The sequence below is a fragment of the Micropterus dolomieu genome, linkage group LG18 (genome assembly GCF_021292245.1).
Source record: "Micropterus dolomieu isolate WLL.071019.BEF.003 ecotype Adirondacks linkage group LG18, ASM2129224v1, whole genome shotgun sequence".
In the NCBI taxonomy this organism is placed as follows: domain Eukaryota; kingdom Metazoa; phylum Chordata; class Actinopteri; order Centrarchiformes; family Centrarchidae; genus Micropterus; species Micropterus dolomieu.
Genome location: NC_060167.1, coordinates 9,403,601 through 9,425,607, shown reverse-complemented (window position 1 = coordinate 9,425,607; position 22,007 = coordinate 9,403,601). Strand labels below are relative to the sequence as shown.

The 22,007-nt window shown below is 39.9% G+C and overlaps 2 protein-coding genes across 6 annotated transcripts in view; both read right to left on the bottom strand.

The window, feature by feature from the left end:
* Positions 1 to 3,652, bottom strand: part of unm_sa1614 (un-named sa1614) — a 29,449-nt gene extending 25,797 nt beyond the window's left edge. For all 4 annotated transcript variants that reach the window (XR_006829125.1, XR_006829126.1, XM_046076299.1 and 1 more), the window contains exon 1: positions 2,838 to 3,652. Coding sequence is in view for 2 of the 4 variants with exons in the window: in XM_046076299.1 (XP_045932255.1) it covers positions 2,838 to 2,963 (126 nt within the window). In the remaining 2 variants the exon portion in view is untranslated. The remainder of the gene's footprint in view (positions 1 to 2,837) is intronic.
* Positions 3,653 to 7,512: 3,860 nt separating this feature from the next.
* The window catches only part of fer1l4 (fer-1 like family member 4), a 41,507-nt gene continuing 27,012 nt past the window's right edge, over positions 7,513 to 22,007 (bottom strand). For both annotated transcript variants that reach the window (XM_046075940.1, XM_046075941.1), the window contains 17 exons: positions 20,501 to 20,613; positions 20,279 to 20,395; positions 19,041 to 19,080; positions 17,742 to 17,845; positions 16,219 to 16,353; positions 16,019 to 16,138; positions 15,605 to 15,732; positions 15,354 to 15,524; positions 14,440 to 14,594; positions 13,989 to 14,170; positions 13,800 to 13,885; positions 13,625 to 13,723; positions 11,485 to 11,602; positions 10,758 to 10,881; positions 9,838 to 10,142; positions 9,318 to 9,418; positions 7,513 to 8,204 (listed from right to left, as the gene is read on the bottom strand). In XM_046075940.1, coding sequence (XP_045931896.1) covers positions 8,024 to 8,204; positions 9,318 to 9,418; positions 9,838 to 10,142; positions 10,758 to 10,881; positions 11,485 to 11,602; positions 13,625 to 13,723; positions 13,800 to 13,885; positions 13,989 to 14,170; positions 14,440 to 14,594; positions 15,354 to 15,524; positions 15,605 to 15,732; positions 16,019 to 16,138; positions 16,219 to 16,353; positions 17,742 to 17,845; positions 19,041 to 19,080; positions 20,279 to 20,395; positions 20,501 to 20,613 — 2,279 coding nt within the window. In that variant the 3' untranslated portion in view covers positions 7,513 to 8,023. The remainder of the gene's footprint in view (positions 8,205 to 9,317; positions 9,419 to 9,837; positions 10,143 to 10,757; positions 10,882 to 11,484; positions 11,603 to 13,624; positions 13,724 to 13,799; positions 13,886 to 13,988; positions 14,171 to 14,439; positions 14,595 to 15,353; positions 15,525 to 15,604; positions 15,733 to 16,018; positions 16,139 to 16,218; positions 16,354 to 17,741; positions 17,846 to 19,040; positions 19,081 to 20,278; positions 20,396 to 20,500; positions 20,614 to 22,007) is intronic.

Below are 22,007 nucleotides of genomic sequence, written 5' to 3'. Positions count from 1 at the left end.
ACACACACACACACACACACACAGAGGACGAGCTTTGTTCTCTGACAACAGACAGCTACATTCCTGTGTGAGTCTCATCATCTAAATCTCCACATGAAGCAGCTGAAGTCAGATGTCGCTGACTTTTAGTCCGATAATCAAAGAAGATATAAATTTGTCTATCCTCAGAGATTTTGCAGCACAGGTTATACTCAGATGTCTTTCATTTTTATAAATGGGTGTATCAGACCTTTTTCACAGCTGACATTTTGACTTTTCATGGTACAAAAAGAACAAGAGTTATTAATAATAATGGCTCCACGCTGTCCTACTAAAACATGACAGAGAGACAGAGAGACAGAGAGACAGAGAGACAGCAAGCCAGCGTGAACAATAACAGGACCCTGGAACAAAAGCAGCTAAATGGAATTCACCCTCCATTCATTTTGTTATTTACATCTGTGCTTTTCTTACAGTGACACTGTCAAAATGTCTGCTGTGAAAAAAGGCCTCTTGTTGGCATCAATGTGATGAAATATTTTGATTTATGAGGCATTTGATTCATTAGATTAAAAAAAAAAAAACATTCCTTGGGTATTTTATCCATTAACAGTTTCTCAATAAATTTACAGAACATTTACTCTATCATGGCATGAGGAGAGGATTAAATCTGTACTCCACTTCCAAACATCAAGGGCTACATGTATCAACAATGCTTATTTTTACACATAGGATCTGATTTATCATTTCTTGAGGTGCAAAAAAAAAAAAACAATGGTAAACAGCTTAACAATTCCCAGATTAGATAGAATTAAAAATAGATTAAACAGTCATTATTATTATTGTACTTTTCATAGTAACAGAATACATACCTGGCTTAGTTAAGTTAAAATTCATGATACAGGAACGTTACAGATTGATTACAATTTCACAGATCTTTTACAGAGCCACAGGTGCTCAGTGATGCTGAGAAATACACATTAATTATATAATTTCACCCCCAAAAACTGATTGACCTTGTTTTACAAATAGCTTTACAAGAACTTCAAGAACAATATTCGACAACCAATCACTCATGCTGACATGGTTGACAGTAGAGTTGGGGTTTGTGTATCTCTATGAATTAACTTGAACTAATCCTGTCCCCAGTGTCTCCTTTGTGTAGTGTAACTGTTTATTTGAGCAATAGGTAAAATTAATAAATTTTTAATTTTCCCCATTTTGTATCTTTTTTTATCTTTAGACAGGCCACTTGAGGAAGTTTCAATAAAACTCTTTGGTTTAGTTTAATTTTATGAAACATTTTCAGCTTGGAATCATCACAAATGTCAAGAATGAGGTGAAGCATAAATTGAGACTTGTCTCCATGAATCCTCTGACCCAGTGCATGCTGGGAAGCCACGGACTGACACACTCAAATCCTCATCAGGAAACATATGACCACAGACCACGAAGTCTGGATTCACACAGTCCAGTTCATGAAATATAAATAGGGTGTTTAATGCATAACATTCTCAATAAAGTTGTAAATTCCCACTTTCTAGCTTCCCATGAATGCAGCATCAGGTTGCAGATTAACTCATATCCTTATTAATAATCAGCTCTGTGGCTCCTCCTCATTACCATCAAAAAACAATGAATAATGTGGATTAATCTGTTGCCGTGGTTACATATGCCAACTCCATTGGGGGTAAAAAGGGGGGCAGGGGCAGTTTGAGTCTCTGTTTTTCAGGTCAGTCGAACATCTGAAGTCTCCGGGTCAATGACTCCCCTGACCAACAGACAGTGTGTGTGCGTGTTGGGGGGTTTGAAGGGCCCCCTAACCAAACACACACACACAGAAACTGACATCATACAGCAGCGGAGCAACTTCACAGCTACACAAACTGTTTGATTTGTAGATGGACAGAAAATAGTTGGAAAATATTTTAATAATAGACTCATTGTTGGACTTCTGGTTGGACAAAACAAGACAATCAAAGTCACCACCCCCAAGGTTAAAATTAGCTATTAAGCGTAGAAAAAGTAGGTAATCAATGGTGAGTTGTCACAAACGATTTATTTTTACAAGGTGCTTCATGAAAATGGTGGGTTATTTATTCATTTTAAATTGCAGATGGCGTGGCTTATAGTATTAGTAGTATTTCAGAAATATGTTCATATTGTTACTGTATATTTACTAAGACTGGGTGACAAATTGTATTTCTCTACATGTAGGGGTGTTATAGAGATAGCCTACCTTAGGATCTCAAAAAAAAATTTAATCATGTTCCCAGGCAGTGTTTCTTTCAGCTCACAAAGTGCTTCGATCAGAGGTTAGGGTGTTGACAGTTGGACTTGTCAAAGTTATTTGACAGAGGCCGGATCTCTAGAGTCTATAGTCCCGCATGTGGTTAAAGGTTTATACAGAAACTATTTCAAAACAGAACCATAAAAACCTTCATCGTGCTTTTGTTGTCTTGAGTGTAAACTTTGACTTCAGCTGTTCAAGATATAATATTATTTAATCGTGTATTTGCTGTTAAATAATGAGAAGAATGTAAATGTAATTTTTAGAGAGAGATTAGAATGCTGGAAACTGTGCTAATTTTAATCTAGAAAACTAATACACAGAGGGGGGGGGACTTAATGGGGGTCCAGCAGCTCATTTTTGCCCCTGGGCCCCCAAGTAGTTCATTCCGGCCCTGGCTGAAGAGAAGAAGAGAAAAGAATGGTTCATCTCATTCATTAGGCTGGTGAAACCTCCCATAGTAGCCTACATTTCCGGTCCACCACTAGCATAGATAGGCTACTACTACTGGTACTGCTACCAATAGCCTACTAGTACCGACCACTACCACCCCTCTGTCATTACTGACCTCCTCCAGCAGGTAGACAGTGTTCCTGCAGCTGATCATCTTGGAGGTGAAAGAGGAGGTGGTGGGGGAGCTCCAGTCATCCAGAACCTCCTGCAAGAACTCGGGCACCGAGACGCACTCCGGCATGGTGCTGCTCAGCCCAGGACACAGCGGGACGGGACCGGAGCAGTCCAACAGAATCCGGGACTGACAGATCAACTGCACACAAAAGACTGAGGAAACCCAAAGCCGTTCCCCAGAGCCAACTATGATAAATAACCGAATAAGATTCCGAATAATTTAAACATCCATCAGGCGAAGGTGAAATAATTCCATCAGCGATGTTTCCACATTCCCACGGTCCTGTGAAGAAGATTTAGGCTAATAAAAACGATTAAAGACCTGATCTGGTGATTCCTCCGTCAGTGTGACTTCACTATATGAACTGCAGCATCAGCCGCTTCTTCCTCCAAACAAAAGGTGATAAAAATCCAACAGGAAATAAATCCTAACAGCACATATTCCACAGAAAACCCGAGAGAATAAAACACTGCCGGCTCATTATAGTGTTAAAACCAACGAGTCTCTCTCCGGTACAGCGGCTTCATTCAGAGACACAAACCCGCCCGGGTCTCTGTGTGTGTGAACCGGCTGACAAAGAGCGGAGCAGCTGAGCCGAGAACCGGACCCCCAGAACACCGGGAAGGGGTTCAGATGAGAGACCGAAATCGTCCTCTACTCTACTCTCCTTTCCAGGAACGGGTTCATGTCCTTTTTATCATCAGCTGATTTCTTTCTGCTTTTCCTTCTTTAATCAAACCGCATGGAGAGGCGCGTTCACGGTGCACGGCGGCGGGGCTCTGTGCCGCGGCAGCGCGCACTGCTGACCGAGCACAGAGGTGGACTCCTATGGGTGGACTACACTGTAAACCCCGTTACACCGGTGTCTTTTTAATTCATGTCAAATCTACTGAAGTGAGTTGAAAGAGGTTTCAGCTTCAATTAGATGTTTTCCAGACCACCTTAATTTTTTCATTTGTTGTATTTAAAAAAGGGGTTTAAAGTAGGTAGCCTATCTATGAGAAGAATGTTTTTAATAATAATTAATAATAATTTTAATTTTAATAATAACTTTCAAGCTAAATGCTAATGCTAGCATGTTCACAATATCCTACTAAAATGCTGATGTTAGCTGTTATAATCTGCTAGCCCTTTTTTTTTATAGTCTATGCTTTTAAATTAGCAACAAAAAGTACAGCTAAGGCTGATGAGAATGTCAGTATAGTTTTGCAGGTTTTTGGACAGTGTAAGGAAAAAGTATGTGAATCTTTGGAATTACCTGGATTTCTGCATAAATTGGTCATAAAATGTGATCTGATCTTCATGTAACCTGCTTAACTAATAGTAGTAGTCTGCTTAACTAATCCCACACAAACAAATACATGTTTTCATGTTATCATTGAACACACCATGTAAACATTGACAGTGCGGGGCGGAAAAATGATGTTAACCCTTGGATTTAATAAGAGGTTGACCCTCTTTTGGAAGCAATAACCTCAACGTTTGCTGTAGTTGCAGATCAGACCTGAACAACGGTCAGGAGGAATTTTGGATTATTTCTTTGCAGAACTGTTTCAGCTCAGCGATATTCTTGGGACGTCTGGTGTGAGTTGCTCTCTTGAGGTCATGCCAAGCATCTCAATCGGGTTGAAGTCAGGACTGACTGGGCCACTCCAGAAGGTGTATTTTCTTCTGCTTAAGCCATTCTGTTGTCGATTTAGTCCTGTGCTTTGGGTCGTTGTCCTGGTGCATCACCCATCTTCTGTTGAGCTTCAATTAGCGGACAGACAGCCTTACATTCTCCTGCAAAATTTCTTGATAAACTTTGGATTAAATTTTTCCATCGATTATAGCAACAGTACTGAACTTTCTCCATTTATAGACAGTTTGTCTTACCGTGGACTGATGAACATCAAGGCGTTTAGAGATACTTTTGTAACACTTTCCAGCTTCATGCAAGTCAACAATTCTTAATCTTAGGTCTTCTGAGAGCTCTTTTGTTTGAGGCATGGTTCACATCAGCCAATGCTTCATGAGAATAGCACAATTAAAATCGATGTGTGTTTTTTATAAGGCAGCTCTAACCAACACCTCCAATCTCATCATCACTCATCATTGATTGGACTCCAAGTTGGCTGACTCCTGATTAGGGTTGACATACTTTTTCTGCACTGTGAATGTTTACACAGTGTGTTCAATAAAAACATATAATTGTTTGTGTGGTACTACTTTAAGCAGACTGTGTTTGTCTATTGTTCACATTTCATGGCCAATATATGCAGAAATCCAGGTGATTCCAAAGGATTCACATACATTTTTTTATATTGGACAAATTGAAAGTTTAACCTGATGACTGCGTTGGATGAAAAGTTAAGGGTTTAAATCTATAGAGTTCTTCCTGAGGGGGACATGAATGTCCATCCAATATTTGTTGAAACATTTAACCACAAAACTTGAACCTCACGGTGGCACTAGAGGAAAAGTTTGGAGATCACCAAAGTCAGCAAAGGTCATCCACTGGGGATAGTTAATGTCTCTACAAAATTTCACTGCAATTGATCAAATAGTTGGTGAGATCTTTCGGTCTGTACCAATTGACTGACAGACTGAAGTTGCCATCCCCAGAGCTATTCCACTAGCTTGGCGTCAAATAACCAACTGTTTTCTTACCACAATTGACAAACTAGACCTCATACTGGTCTTCTGACATAATTTCCCGCCTAGTCTCAGAGGCAATGAGCCAACGTTTGATCCAACATCACGGAGTCTCAAAGGAAACAATCAGAGCGAGGGCCTATAAACAAACCATTTCTAACTTCCTGTTAATCTGAAGACGAGGATGATGTCTGACCGCAGTTTGATGTCCTGACTTTTATTTTACTCCCCTCACTTCCATAAGTCAGAATGTGTTTTATCATAAATTGTCTCATTATGAGAAAACAAAGTTTTCTGAAGATGAGGACAGGGTAACAGAGTCTAGTTCCTGTGGTTTGCCTCATCATGCTGATTGGTAAGGCAGACAGTATATAATTTCCTTTTCTCCAGAGAATGAACCTTTTAGATTTTAATGACCCAATGACCTAGCACAAACAGCTAAATCATCAGGATGTTGTTCATTAATTTAATCAACACTGCAGCCTCAAGGTGATGCTAGCAAGACTTTAGATTAATACATTAATTAACTATACAGTATCATAACTATAACCCAGAAGCATCTTGAAAAACAAAGTATTACATCTCTAGGAAATCTTTTGCGTTTTCTTTTCATATCAAGAACCTTTTATAGTCACAGTTTGATTTATCATGTATCAGGTTCACATGATGTGTGTGTCTGTGTTTACGAGCTTCCTCTAACTGCTTAGTTAGCTATTGAGCTCCAGCGTCCGTATGAGACGCCCTGTCTAGATCGGAAGCAGTAGCAGCTAGCTAGGTAGCTAGCTTTATTTTTATAAAATGTGTTGACAGCTCCCCAAAGCCCCTTACCCTAACCCTAACCGTGAGGTTAGTGAACATGTTTAGCTCAGCATTGGCCATTTAACGTTAGCTTGCCTCTCGCTTTAGCTACTACCTACCGGAGGTTAGGTCAGACTGTCGTTCGTTATGAAAAGATGAATGAGCGTTTGTTTACTTGCCCAACTTCTGGCAGTCGATTAACGTAATCATTTACGTCCCACTGCCATCACGTTAATTATAAACGCTGGCTGCAAACAGGTTACTGGTTTATTGTTGATCATGTAACGTTAGTTATAACGTTACACCGGGTTTGAGAGTCTGCGGGGTGTGTTGACCTACAGTAGGCTAGTTAATAAGCTGTCATTAATTGCATTGCACATTGCATGGTTGTGCTCTGTAAATGAAGGTTACAGTTACAGAATCCCTTACAGCTATGCAGTTTCATAGTTTGATCGCAGCAGGTGATACAACATTCATTATAACCACGAGTGACTTGAGACTTGACTTGGGCTCTAGCTTGACGTTTTAATGACTTGGAATCCATTCACAAGTCATTAAAATGCATTTTGGCATTAAGGCATCAAATCTATTTACAAAAGTTTATTTCATCCCAAATGTTGCAAATGAATATCTCTCTAATAAAGGCAGGAATGTGTGTTTGTATTTCAATTATGTCAAGAACCCCTCATCCAACTGACCTCACACATGGCGGGTGTGTTGCTGCGGACCCAAGGGAGTGCAGTGTCACATTTGGTGCAATTTGGACAGTCGACACATTCAGAATAAATAAACACTGAATAAACTACAGTACAGTGCAAGCCACTCCGTTCTGCAACAGCAAGGATGGGGATTACATCCACCGAGATAAGATTCCCAGATTGTGTACTGTGACAAAGGAGTACTGAGACAATTTTAGCTTAATGCTGCGGGATTTATACAGTTTTTCAAATAGATATCTAAAGTAGGCCTAATTGAATGTATTGTTTTACAGTTCATTTCCTGTAGACAGACATAGAGAATCACTGTTTCTGACTGATATTAATATTAATCATTAGTCATTTATATTAGTCGTTTATTTATTGATTTACTCAGAACAGCTAAAACTGAGATTCGTCATTCAGTTAAAAAAGGATTAAACAAATGAGTACAAAAGAGAAAAACAACTGCAGTTATGAGTCAAAACTGTACTTATCTATTTTATTTTCTTATTTACTTTCAAAATAAAAATGTGTGACTATAATTATATTTAATCAACAATATTACATGTATACAATAGAGTTATGTTTACGTTTAGGAAAGGTGCTGATTTATCCATTCAGTTTTGTGCTGTATGTCCAGAACACATCTGACCTGTGCTACGAGTTGCAGAGTCAAAACAATCTTTAATTTACACAACATAATATATGATGCAAATCTGCAGTAATGGGTGTCCAGTCATTTCCTCTGATGACGGATGAATCCCACAGTAAAACAGATCCCACATTATAGCTCCAATGAGCCAGGCTATGTTTATATAAACAGGTATGCTGGGTAATGTAGTGCAGTCAGTGTAAATATATTAAATCATGAGTTTTACTGATTGGTTCCATCAAAATCAGGTTAAATAAGACTTCAGTCCGTTGTAAACTAGATCAGAAACCTAAGACAGTCTGTGACACCCAGGAGGAGGCGACGAAGACTCCCCACAGGTTTCTTCATCCTTTGATAATGATGGCAGAGATTTGCTGCGGCAGAGTGTAGATAATGAGGCAGAGGAAGAGTGTGAGGATGGCGAGGATGACCAGAGCGATGATATACTTCTTGAACTTCTTCCAGATGATAAAGATGAAGGTCTTCATCGGGTTGACGAACCAAGTGAAGCTAGTGGTGGGACGACTAGAGAGAAGACAGGAGACAGTTTACACCTGTTAACACCTGGAGTCTACAATAGTCCAGACCGTAACTTTGAAATATATTATTTCTATTATCTATCTAAATTTGACTAACCCAGACTGCTGGTGCCTCATAAAAACTTAAGATAAACTTTTGAGTGTATTTTTGCATAGAACAACTATCGTAGATTAGGAAAGCACATTAAGAAAGGATCTCTTAATGTCAGGTCAGCAATGGTTCTCAAACATTTTCAGCTCAAGAACTAAAAGAGAAATCTGGTGTCTCCCTGGGACCAAAATTTACATAAATGCGTCATGAATTGATGAAAAATCTATATTTATAAAGGACACAACAAATCATGAATTTAAAATGCAAATGAAATGCATTTGTTTCATTATAAAAGTAAACAAAAACAACAATAATCTATTCTCCTTTCTGTGTCTCACCCCTTTCTCAACTCTCACCCCTCCAATCGTCCCTCAACACCAACATGTCTTTTCTTAATGATGCTGACCTGAATTTATTGAGCGTTAAAGTTTTCAACCAGCTGATCTATACTGGGCTCAGTTTTTGAAAGTGCCATTCTGAGTTCAAGCTAAGCATTTAGTCTGTTTCTGTATTTGTTTTTCAGATTCACACCAGTATGTGGTGCCAAATTGAACACATCTTGAAGGATTCTTTTGCAAAGACAAATATCTTATATTATACTCTCCCAGATACTGCAAATATTTCGTTTGGAGATACGGGTCAAATTTATTCATTTTCAAACTCTCATTACTGAGCTCTTCCCCACATAATACAAATTAAGGCATCTCCTCTCCATTACTAATGGCTTTGGTAAAGCCAACATTAATAAACTCGCCCTTGTACTTCCGTTTGGACAAAATAGGGTCGACAGTGACAGATCACAGACTATGGACATAAAAGTTCTGTATGAATATGTATGTGGACAGTAGATCAGGTTACGGAGAAGAGAGAGAACTCAACCCTATGTTTGGCAGACACGGGTATACAGGATTCAGTGTTCATGTGGACACCTGACTTTTGTTTTGAAAAATTGTGACCCAGTGTGTGTGTGTGTGTGTGTGTGTGTGTGTGTGTGTGTGTGTGTCGTACTTTGGTTTGTCCAGAGGCTCTGGCTCCTTGCGGGCCCGGCCCACAGGGTTGGCCTCTGCCTGCTCTAACGTCACCAGTTGAAGCTCCGCCTCCACCTTCCCCTTCACACACAAACACAGTTTCAGTGTTAGTCACCACAGATATTCAAACTGGACTTTAAATTAGAATTAGTATTTATATTTGCATTAACATAAAAACTGTAAATTATGCAGTGGAAACTGTTATTCAAATAAAGGCCAGTCTCTTATAAAGGCTTGGTAACACGCATAAAGGAGAATGGGATTACTTGTACTATAATTATCACATGGTAAATTCAGTGTAATGTACATTAAACTCACAATGTCTCCAACAGCTCTACTGGTTTGGTTTTGGCTCCGTTTTGTACTAAAACTCTACATTTCTATGGAATAATAATCTTTGTATGGTAAAAAGATGTCAAAAAGTCAGATCTTAGCTGCTTATATGTATTTACTGTGCCTTGCCTTTGTCGGGCATCATTTGTAGCCTATAAATTTTGTACCATTAGCAGGAAAGTGTTGCCGCTGCTGTCGGTGTACTCAAGGTCCTCCGGTCGCATCTGGCTCCTCCTGTCTTTCTGCTTCTTCTTCTTCTTGCTTCCCTTCTTCTTGGCTGCCTCCTTCTCCTTCTCCTCCCTCTCAAAGTCCTTAGCTGTCTTCATGCGGGTCAGCGGCCACCAGCCCTTCATCTTCTTGGCGCGAAAGATGGAGAATCGAGGGCTGGCCCTTTCCTTCGCCATATCAATCGTACACTTACCAGATGACTTTGCCGCTCGCACCATGTCACTGAGACGTAACTCTATGGAGCCTGAAGGAGCAAGAAGAAAAGAAGGATGATGAGGAAGAATGTTAGTATCATAAGTAGGCTTTTTGCTCTGTAATGTATTGAGGATATACTGGTTTTGGTGAAGCTTCTTATGATGCACCCTGAAGCTTGAATGAATAAGCTGCATGAAAAAAGGTCCATGTTTAGCCCACTCTGAAATGTTAAATTTAAAGGGACAGTTCATCCAAATTACAAGCAAATGTATTTTGATTTTATTCGTCCATGTTTGTATCTGTAGCTGAGATTTCTGGGTTGAATGGAGTTTTGTTGTGCTGCTGACAGTGTTTTTACAGTAAGGTTTGTGAATCAAAAAGTGATTATGCTCTGCATTTACTGATATACATGTGTGTTTGAAAAACAAGTGTTTTTGTGTTTGAAAAAAAACTTCAAAAATAGAAATGACTGTTAATACAGTATATTTCAGTTTGAGAGTGGCCAGTGCAACAGCATTAGTGACATAAAAGTAGACAATGTACTGAAATTAAAACAGCAACCGAGAAAAATGGGAAAGCTTTTCACTGAAATATGCATATAAGCCTGTTTCAGTCAAGGTATTGTATATATTTGAGAATTTGTGGTCCTGTCTGTGTGTCTCACCCAGGAAGTCGTTGGCACCGATGCGGTCGTAGTCCCAGACCTGCAGTGTCAGAACAGCCGGCTGTCGAAACTCTGACTCATTCAGAGAGAAAATGGACTCCTTCTTCTTATACACCACCTCTTTCTACAGGACGACAGGAGATTTATTTCCACTAACAACCAGACTACAGTGTTAATTACAATAGGAACAAACACCACTCTGATCCACTAGGGAAACTTATATATTGACATTTCTTGTGTACAATGGAAACATGATCTTGATGGTGACACTGAGTGTTGAAAGAACGGATCAATTAATTGGTTAGTTGAATGACAGAATATTCATTGATATACTCTTTGACATCTTGTTATATGATCAATCATTCATAAAAAAAACTCAAAGCAGTCTTTGGGTGTCAACTTCTCTGTCAAGGAGCTATTTCTTATTGTAAACTGAAAATCTTTTGGACTGTTAATCAGACAAAACAAGACATAAATATGTCCCTGTGAATTCTCTGAACTGCAATGGACATTTCACTATTTCTGGACATTTTATAGACTAAAATTAATGCTTAAACATAACAAGAATGGACAGGTTAATCAAAGAGAAGGAAAATAATCAGTTGTAGCCCTAGAGGCACTAGAGAAATGGTCAGGAAATCACTATAATCATCTGGATTCATCTAGGGATCAGTGGAAATGTTCACCATCAGCAGGTCCAGGTATGTGTATGTATGTGTTTGTGTACCTCAGTAGGGAGGTAGTCAAAGCGGAACACAAATCTCCAGTTGAAGTTTCCTTCCCCAGTAAGAGAGCTGAAGTGGACGTCAGTCTCCTGTTTTTCTCCTTCCAGTCCTTTTATCCAGCTGCACAGACAAGAAAACTTAATTAAACAGAGCCTTCAAATCACTAAGCCAAACACCCCATTGTTACTGTTGCTTCACCTCTCAGGGTTTCTACTATCACAACGCACACATTCAGTTTACACTGATAAGAGAAGATTTATCATCAAAATTATAGTTATCTTCCAAACAATGGGTTATTTATTTAAAACATTTAAAAAGATGTGATTTTGTTGAACTGTCGACTGTAGTATGCGTTGCTTGAAGCTGACTTTGAAGCTAACTCATTTTGAAACAAGAACAAGAACTGTGAAAGGGTCCTCAATTGATGAAACTTGTAGAAGAAACAGCAATCGTTCTTTTATTGTGTATAGGTAATCAGTCTTCCATCATAAGTATGATATAAAAAAATTAAGATCATCTTACATACTGTACTTTGTATGTTTAGTATATAACGGTTTTCATATTTAATAGTACAGGTGAAAGGACTTTTAGGATGAATATGTTTGATGAACATAACACTATCTCAGGAATGTTGGCTGGAGTTACAGTAGTGAAAATTTCTTCCTGGGTCAACAGTAGGAAATATTTTCTTGTTCATCGTCATCACTGATATAATATAGAGAATTAAGTGTAGCCATCAAATATATGTTGAACTGCTAAAGGTGCATGCACCTGCCTGCCTGTATTACTCATACATTCCTGCAAGGGGGGGCGGCCATTGTGTAGATAAGCTCTCTGCCTCCACCACACAATGGCACTCCCATTTGTGCGTACGCTCTGGTGCACATGGGTCAAGATGAGCTTATCCTTCTCAGATTTCAGCTCGTAAGATGTCTCCTGATTGATGTTATGAAAAGACAACATTGTTTTTAAGTAGAGCCAATGTTTGTAGAGAAGGCTGGATAAGAAAACAATGGTGTTGATTGGTAGATGGGAGAAATTTGGAAGAGAACCGGGACAGGCTCCAGGTAAAAACCACACAGTGGTCATGAACAGATCTTTTTCTAATGAGTAACCTCACAAAATACTAGAGTATGAAACACTCCCTGGCCTTTCACATAACGCCAGGTTACCACAATAGATTGCAAGTTAGCCAGACATCCTAACGATTACAGCTCACATTGCAACAAACACATTTTTGGTCTTTGATGTATGCAATTTTGGAGAGCCAAAAAAAGACACTCTCTACCTCAAATTGATTTATTTTAATAATTTTAGAGTTTTGAGGAGATTAAACCCTTCAGAAAAACTCCAACATTTGAGAACGGTTTTGCACAGTCAAAAGTCTTGTTTTCCTTTTGTATCCTGTTAAAAGAAAAAAAACACAAATAAACACAACTATGTACTCTCTTAAAAGCAGGGTATGCACATGTTAAAAACAACAAGCATCACATCTTAGCTACTTTTACTAACCAGTATTATGAGATACTTTCATTCTACATTCTGTTCAAAAGCATAAAATGATTTATGATGTGACTCATGTTTTCAGGTGGCTTTTTTACGGTCCCACATATCTGCCTAACTGTGTTAAAGCTCCACAGCTTCTCTTATGTTACTGACTCTTGTAGTATTAATGACTGAAAAAAGGAAAACTCAGAAAACCATTTTTTACGAGGTTTTCTCTAAATGTTACTCGCCTCCATCCGCTCCATAATTAAAAAATAAATCTGCAATGGCTCTAATATGCTGTCGTACAATTCACCGATTTGGAAGAAATTATTTAATATTGTAATATTTGGTATTGTACATGTATACAGCTATATGCCACTTCTCAAATATATCTATATACAACTCACCAAGAAGCAACTTCAGATTTGAGCAACTCGTTATGCTTACTATTAACCTTGCTTATATTTTTGGCATTGTTCATATTGGTGGATATCTGTTTATTTTATATATTGCACCTTTACTTATATTTTATATTTTCACTCTTTCCTACTTTGTACTGCTGCATAACAATGGCCCTAAATAAAGTTCTATCTTCTCGTAATTGCAAAGAAGCATGTAAATGTGCGTGTGTGTGTGTGTGTTTGTGAATCTAACCCTTTAACATAGATGTCAGATGATGGTTCACCAGTGAATATGTTGACGTCGTCCAGAAACACGTCATCAGTGTTCCAGATGATCACACGCAGCTCGTACCTGTCGTCAAAAACAAAGGTTACGTATTGTACCTCCTCTATTCTATTTTACTCTACTTAATAGTGTGTTGACCTACTGTTCAGGTAGGCGGGGCTTGATGTCAACAGGGGATGGAGCTGGGATATCAGTAGGAAACATGTCCACCCACATATGAAGGTAACCCTGGAACACACACACACGCACACTGCTGAAGACATGTAGTAATACCACAAGCTGCTGTTGTTTTGACTGTTTGTACTGTTGTTATTGTTTATGTTGTCGTTACCTGTGGCAGTCCTGGTTTGTCCTGGTTCAGCAGAGACCGGATTTCCACGTGCTCTGGGACCAGAGGAACGGCTCCGGGAAGGAACTCGTTCATCTCCCCCCAGCGGTGCAGCACGCTCAAGGCTGCATGCTCCTCCATCTCTTCCTCCTCCTCTGGGGAGCGCTGGTTCTTCTTCAGCAAACCTAACAAAAACAACAACACTGCTGTATAATACAATACTGTTACTGCTGATAGTCTTGTAAGAGCTGGTAGGTTGCTGCAGTATGAGGAGAGCAGCTGTAGTCCAACACTGACAGTAGAAGTAGCAGCAATAGTAGAACATGTACTGGTAGCAACACTAGTAAAGGTACATGAAATTGTATATATGGATAATTATGGATTAATCTCTGCTACTTTGTACATAACTTTCATCATATATCTATCTGTATATAGAATACATAATCTCCTCTACCTTCAGGTACTGCATCAGGTGGTATCTTGAAGAGTCTGTTGAGGACTTTGACCTCAGATGTTCTGTACTCTGGAGACTCGATGCCGTTCTTCCTGCAGAGCTCAGCCAAGATGGCAGACGGTTTCTTCCCATCGCGCCACTTATTGTAACCGTCACTGGAGAGGGAGAGTCAAGTAGACTTAACACATAGAGTTGTTCCTGTACTAATATTTCATAATTCTACTATTAATGTGTCTTAGTTTTGGCACTAAATTGTCATAATACTGGTTCTAACATGTCTCGGTACTGTTCTCACGTTTTACTACTAACGTGCCACATATTCTAGTTTTGATACTATTGTGTGGTAGAGCTAGTTCTGTGAGTGGTAGTTTTTGGTAGTAATATGTTCTCCTACTACTGGTCCAGTGTGTCACAGTTCTATTTACATGTCACATTTTTACAACTAACATGTCATAGCTCGGACTCGCTGTAGTTCTGCTACTAACATGTTGAAGTTCTCTAACTAGCATGTCATTTTACTGGAAGTAACACTTCTTAATTTTGGTCACTGAAATGTCACATTCATTTTTCTAACTTGTCCATGTTCTGGTTCTTACATCTTTTAGTTGTTGTACTGGTAGTTGAGCCACAGTTTTCATACTAACATATTATAGTTTTGCTAGTTTATGCTGTTGTGTTGTAGTTTTGGTACTAGTATGTCCTATTATTTGGTACTATGTTGTCTAACAAGTTCCAACATGTCACATTGTTTCATACTAACATGTCATAGTTCCAGTATCAACATGTCATTGTTCTCGTTCTAATGATTTTTAGTTGTAGTACTGATGTTTCATAGTTTTGGTAATAATTTGTCATAGAACTGCTTCTAACATGTTTTAGTTCTGAAACTACCGTGATGTAGTTGTGGTACTAACGTGTCATAGTAAAGAGCCAGCCCGCAGGAGGCTCTGTGGCGGCTGTAGAACCGGTTCTCCAGGTCAATCCGTGTCTCGCCGATGACATCATCAGCCCCCACAAAATCGTGGTCCATCACTGTGATAAGCAGCTCTGTTTCCAGTGGGAAAGACGTTGTGAATTCAAACACCCTGAAAGACAGTGACAAACATACCAGTCAGACAGAGACAGAGAGTGATGGACGGATACAGGTAGACTGACAGGTACTGACTCTCCAAACGTGGGGTTGAGCTGTGCTGGGATGTATCGATCTTTGGTGTCCTGACGCTGTTGTCCAACTCGGACCACCAGATATGGGTCGGCTTTACCATTCGGGTCTGTGGGAGCCAGAGTGGTGGCCTGCAGGATAAAAATAGTAAAAAACACGGTAGAATACAAACAATGTACCTAACTAAGTTTAAATTTGTTAAAAAGCCAGTTGTATAAAGCCAATTTGTTTAACCCATTAACCCATAATATAGCTGCAGGCAGGGACATTGTGAATGGCAGAATGTGAATTTTGTACTTTCTTGCATTAAAATGGCTGCTTTTTAGCAGCCATCTCTCATATCTCAGATGTCTGAGCATGTATTTGTAAAAGAGATTTAATAAAATGTTGGAACAATCAAGTGACAGAGACAGGTACCTTGAGGATGTAAATGCGGACCAACACTTTAATTGGTGTGTTTTGTGGGATTCCACTGGTAATCTGACAATTGGTGTCTTCTTCATCTCCCGACTCAATCGGATAAACCAGGAAGGAGCCCTGGGGATGGACAGTAGAGAGTAATGAACACTTCTCTGCAGTTACAGACAGACAGAACGACAGCTCTCCATCCACAGTACCTTGTATTTTCCCATCAGCCTCTCTTCTTCATCCTCCTCGTCATCCTCACCACTCGCTTTGCCTTTATACAGCGGGAAGATCTTCAGCCAATCTTGAAACTGACTGAACTCTGACTCCAGATCACCTCTGTACAGCTGAACACACATACAAACACAAACAGAGGAAGAAACTTTGATGAAGAAAGATTGTGTTACTCCCTATCTGTTCTGCCTTCACTTGTCTGTCAACTTCATGATATGGACTCTCTGGAAAATGATGTTCTGTCTTAAAAAGGTTCATCATAACTGAGACCTCATCGGGTACCAGAATCAGGCTGGGTCCAAATTATATTCAGTATAAACAGGTCTATGGTACAGATGCCAGTCACAGATACAGTATGTGTGTCAAGTCCCAGGTCCGATCCGAGTTCAGTGTGTCTGTTCACTACTTTTTGGATCAGGCGTAATTATCTCTGGGTCTTTTCAGAATGGGTCTGACTGTTTTCACGGTTTATTCATGAGAGAGGGTACCAGGCGATCAATCAGATGGATTGGTATGGTGGCAGCAGTAATGCACACATTATACCAGTCTGACGTGATAAAGAGGGAACTGAGCCTGAAAGTGAATGCCTTGATTTGACCCTCCCACATGGTCCTGAGCTCTGGTAAGTGACTGAAAGAATAAAAGCACTTTCCTTTGCAGGATTTCTAGACTCAGTTTAGGGACAAGGCGAAGATCCTCCAGGAAGGGATGGAGGATGTGGCTGGGGACAGGGGCACCTGGGCTGACTTAGTACTTGCTGCCTTTTGGACCCAGGCCTGGATTAGCAGCAGAAAATGGATGGATGGATTTGGGTAGTACCGTTTTGGATCAGTTCCCAAAGTTTAGATGCATGATGACAACTACAGCTATACTTTCTGTTCTGGCAGCTTCTTGAAGTAGGAAATTATAACTTTAATGTTGTCCAGTCTCAGTCAAGTACAGTATGACAAACAGGAAGCTTACTCTCTACGTTTGGGTCATTTTGAAAGAGGCAGTGTAATCTCCAGCAGAAATTCTCATATTGGGGCAACCGTAGATCCTGCCTGGATTTTACACCTCACTGTTGCGCTCAGTATCAGGATTATTTGAACTATAAGCTTGTTTCCCTCTGATCTTTCAACACATCTAATCAGATTACAGTTAGCTGGAAAAACTACAAAACAAGCTGACAGAGACACAACATTATCCCACTGGATACGTGTTGGTGACAACCTAGTGAATCAGTCAGATATGTATTCTTCTTTTAGCTTTTGCTTGGTCTCCACTAAACACTGAAAAAACTATATGGGCAGGTATTGTACAGTGGCTTCATCAGAACTTGTTTGCTGAGAATAGCTGCTGCTGTAAATAATAATAAAGTGATCATTCTCATTGTTCACAACGGCCAGAGACACATTCTATGCACATTACACATCACATTCAATGTTCTTCTATTGCTGATGTTGGTGTAGCCTGGACTGACAGACTGGACTGTAAACCATCAATCACAATGACCTCACACCTTTAGTGTGGCAATCTTCTTGCGTTTGGGAGGCTCAATCTCCACCACCACAACCTCCTCGTCCTCCTCCTCTTCGATGTTGGCCATGGTCAGATTCCCTGGATCTGAACAAAAAAGAAATTCACACTATCAACACTAACTAATAAAATCCGTTAACACTGTTTTCACTCATGTTTGTTGTTGATATTTCGTTATACAGATATCTTATTGTTCATATTTTTAATTCTTTGTTTCTCTCTTTTTTATTGCTATTGATTCACACACATCACATCATGCTGCGCTTCATCTATCTAGTATTTACCATGATGTTTTATGTGATCAACCCTGCACATATTTCAGTGTGCTTTCGGTCTAGTCTGTTTGAAGGGAAATTTTAATGCAGAATATAATGATATTACAATAGTGTGCTTCCAACTCTGTTTCAACAACTTGGGGAAGGTCCTTTCCTGTTTCAACATGACAACACCCCCGTGCACAAAGCCAGGTCCATAAAGAAAGGCCTGCACAGAACCCAGACCTCAACCCCATCCAACACCTTTGGGATGAACTGGAATGCCAACTGTGAGCCAGATCTTATCACCAACATCAGTGCCATCAGCAAATCCCTGTAGCCATATTCCAAAATCCAGTAGAAATTCTTGTTGATTGTTGATTTTAGTTTTGACACAACTGGCTGCACGCATACTTGGACACATTACATTTCCATGTAGTGTACATATTTATTGGAATACTGATCAAACTGAGATGAGAAAAAGGTAAATGATCTCGTTATTAGTAGAGAGAAGTTGGTGTGTTTGCCATTCACTTCAGTAAAGTTTATCAGACAAAAAGTGACAAATTATTTGACACACCGGGTGCGTCTGTATGAGACGCTCTGTACAGCCAGTAAGTGCCAGCTAGCTACATTTGTGTTAAAGGTGTTGACAGCCCCCCGAAGCCCCTACCCTTACCACAACCATCAGAAATGTTAGTACCTATACCTAAGTCACTGACTTTATGCATGCTAGCAGTTAGGGTTAGCCTCCTTTGTGTTGCTGCAACGTGGCAAACGTTTCATACGGACGCTGAAGGGTACCTTTAGCGTAAAATCCTTACGCTTTGTCACGCTGTCTGAAAGCGTCAGTTATGACACACTGAGATGAGAATGCGTGTGGACATGAAAGGAACTGCAGTTGATTACACTAGACTGCAGATTGGAAATATCGCCTTTTGTAACTCATAACTCAAAAAAAATTTTTATTTTTTGTATTAAACAGACAAATGTGGCATAACAATATGAAGTAGGATTCCAAACTCTACCTGTCTCTGCTTGTTCCTCCATCTCCTCCTCCTCAGCAGCCTGCAGACAGTCAACACATGGTTAGTAAAGAAGTGATGTATTAATTACTGTAGTTGTATATTTTTATTTTGAATCCTCGAGTTTGGCATTTTGGCCGTCGCCATCTTGTTAGGAACTAGACAAGAGGGTGGAGCTAACCAGCTTTGTTAGTATAGTTCATCCATAATTCACATTAACTGTGCTAGAAATTGGGATGCTAATTTTGCCAAGCGAAAAGGCTTAAAACAAAATGTACTTACTGGGAAAAAATTAACAACCGAGTGTCTTTTAGTACAACTGATTGTACTGATTCTTACTGCTGAATCATTAATAGCTGCAAGCATGTAGGCCTATAGGCTGTATCAGGAATGTTTGTCTTATTATTATAATAAGAAAAATATATTTATTAATATTATTATCATATGTAGCCATTTTGCTACAATTACGCTTCACACAACAGCTGTTTGCGATCTGTCCTTTCTTTTCTCCGTGGGAGGGAAGAATTTTGAAAAGTGGCGTGGCGCTGCGGGGAGCCCCCAGCTGCAGTACTGCATGAATCATGCGTAATATCCAGTCAGACAGAACGATCACGAACCGTTTACAGAGCGTCGGCCGTACAAGCGACACAACCCGTACCGGAGAGGGAGTGGGGCAGACTAGGGACAGGAGACCCACTGCAGACAGTCGGTGATCGTTCCCTCCGTCTGGATGAAGTCTGACGCTCCTGAATTTACGCATGGATCCATGATGATAGAGAAATATAGAAATTAATGCCAATAAAGCATGATGTCAATATTTTTAAATATCACAAATCATGCTTTTAGGGGAGCTGATGTCTTCTTTAGGGGAGCTAAAGAAAGTAGCCCCCTGGCTACCCCGTAGTTCGCACGCTGTATGTTCACATTTAGCTGTGTAGCAACTTATCAGACACTAGTCACTCATGTCCTAAAGCCTACCCTGCTTTATGGTATATTATTTGGAACATAATGTACTAAATTAACATCATGCTGTATTGAGGAAGACTTGAAATTAGCATTTTAGACCATAAAATCATTATGAAAATATTTATATAGATAATATATCAAGTTAGAAGTAGGGTCCTTTCCTAATCTGATTTATTTGTGAGTCACCCCCTGATGGCCATTAGAAAGAATGCAGGTTTAAGGCACTTCCACATTGGCTTCACTTTTCAGACCCAGAGGTTCCACATCAGTCTCACCTTATTCTCCAACTCTTTCATTGAAGCGTAGTATTTGGACCACCAATCCAACTCCTCCTGTTCAGGCACCTCTTCCTCTAGATCCTCACCCCTCTTCATGAGCTTCTTCATAGGAGCCTGAAGGGGCAGGAAATAGAAGTGTAAACATCAACTCAAGGACAGTTTTTTGGTTTTATGTTTTTAACATAGAGAGGAGAAAGAGCAGGAGACTGATATACGTACATTAACTAGCTTTATGGGGTTGATGGGAATCTTTGAAAGCTTAATTGGCAAGTTGCTGAGTCCGATATTTTTCACTGACGTCAGAGGGTTGACTGGCATCATATTCTGCTTCACTGGAGGGATATAAAGAGAAACACAATAAAGCACAGCAGGTCTGTCGAAGTTAGTATTTTTCCACCAACACAAGTCGCTAATACTAGCAGGAATAGCTAACTAGTACACTAGCTCAGATACAGCAGTGACATCTGGTCCTGGGAGATCTCTATCAGTTCGGCTAACTTTAGCAGCTTTGTCCTGCCTGTCTCTTTATTGGATTTGAGGATGTTTAGCCTACCTGCAGTTCATTTGTCAACTGAACAAACTTAGTCCTCATCCTCAAAGACTTGTAAAACATAATATTTGAAATTATAAAAAACTAAGAATATATACTAAAATATTAGGGCTAATTAGCTAAACTAAATCACAAGAACAACGGAATCAAATGTTCTGGAAACATATCTATAGTATATGTCTGAATGTAATATGTATATGAAAGTACACTAAAATTAATTCAGAACAAATATCTCCAAATACCTTGAGGTGACTATATTTTCAAACTCCCAAACCAGGACTATTAAAGCTGAGCAATAGACAGCTAGATTTTAAAGTATCCAAAGGTGGATCCCCCAAAACACATATTCATATGCATTGAGTGCCTGGGCAGAGTACACACAGGTAGGCAGGAGGGCCTCAGATGGGTCTGATTGTTCACTTAAAAGAGCAGGTTCATAAAGCGGTGTTTATGTTTTTATATTAGGTTAGGGAATAATGAGTGGGACAGAGCATGATAAACTCTATGTGCACAAAACAAGTTAAAATATTATAAATGTGGGGAAACCAGGACAATTTGGTAGTGGGAACCGGGAAAATCCAGACAAACCAGGACGCTCACTATAAACTATCTATCTACATTACTATTGTGAATACTACTTCCATTACTTCCTTCATAGCTCTTACCCTTTGGTTTGGGTGGTGGTTCTTCCTCCTCGTCTGGCTCCCCCCCGACCTCACGTGGGGCATAGTGCATGAGGCTCTGAACCACGTGGGTTCCGACCAGAGCGAGCCGACCAAATGCCCGATGCTCCACCACAAACAACATTAAAGGCGGGTGGAAGTAGGCCTGCTCCGGCAGCTCCTGATTGGACCAAACACAGGAATAGTTAGCCGTGTCTCTACTCCTTATGAATGCAATGGATACACAAAGTGTTTCCTCCAACTTCAGTACAGTTGCATTTCTTTAAACCAGATATGTGGACCTATAGCCAGAACTAATTACAGAAACTGACCACGTCGATACAGCGGACCAGCTCTTTGAAGTTGGGGTGAGTTTTGTAGCTCTCAATCTCTTCAGACTCCAATTGTCGCCCTGCACACTCCATCCTCACGAAGGGTCGCGTCACCTCAAACAGCTCCACCCGCTTCAGTTCTCGCAGACCCCAGAACAGCACCTGAACACACAGACGCAAAT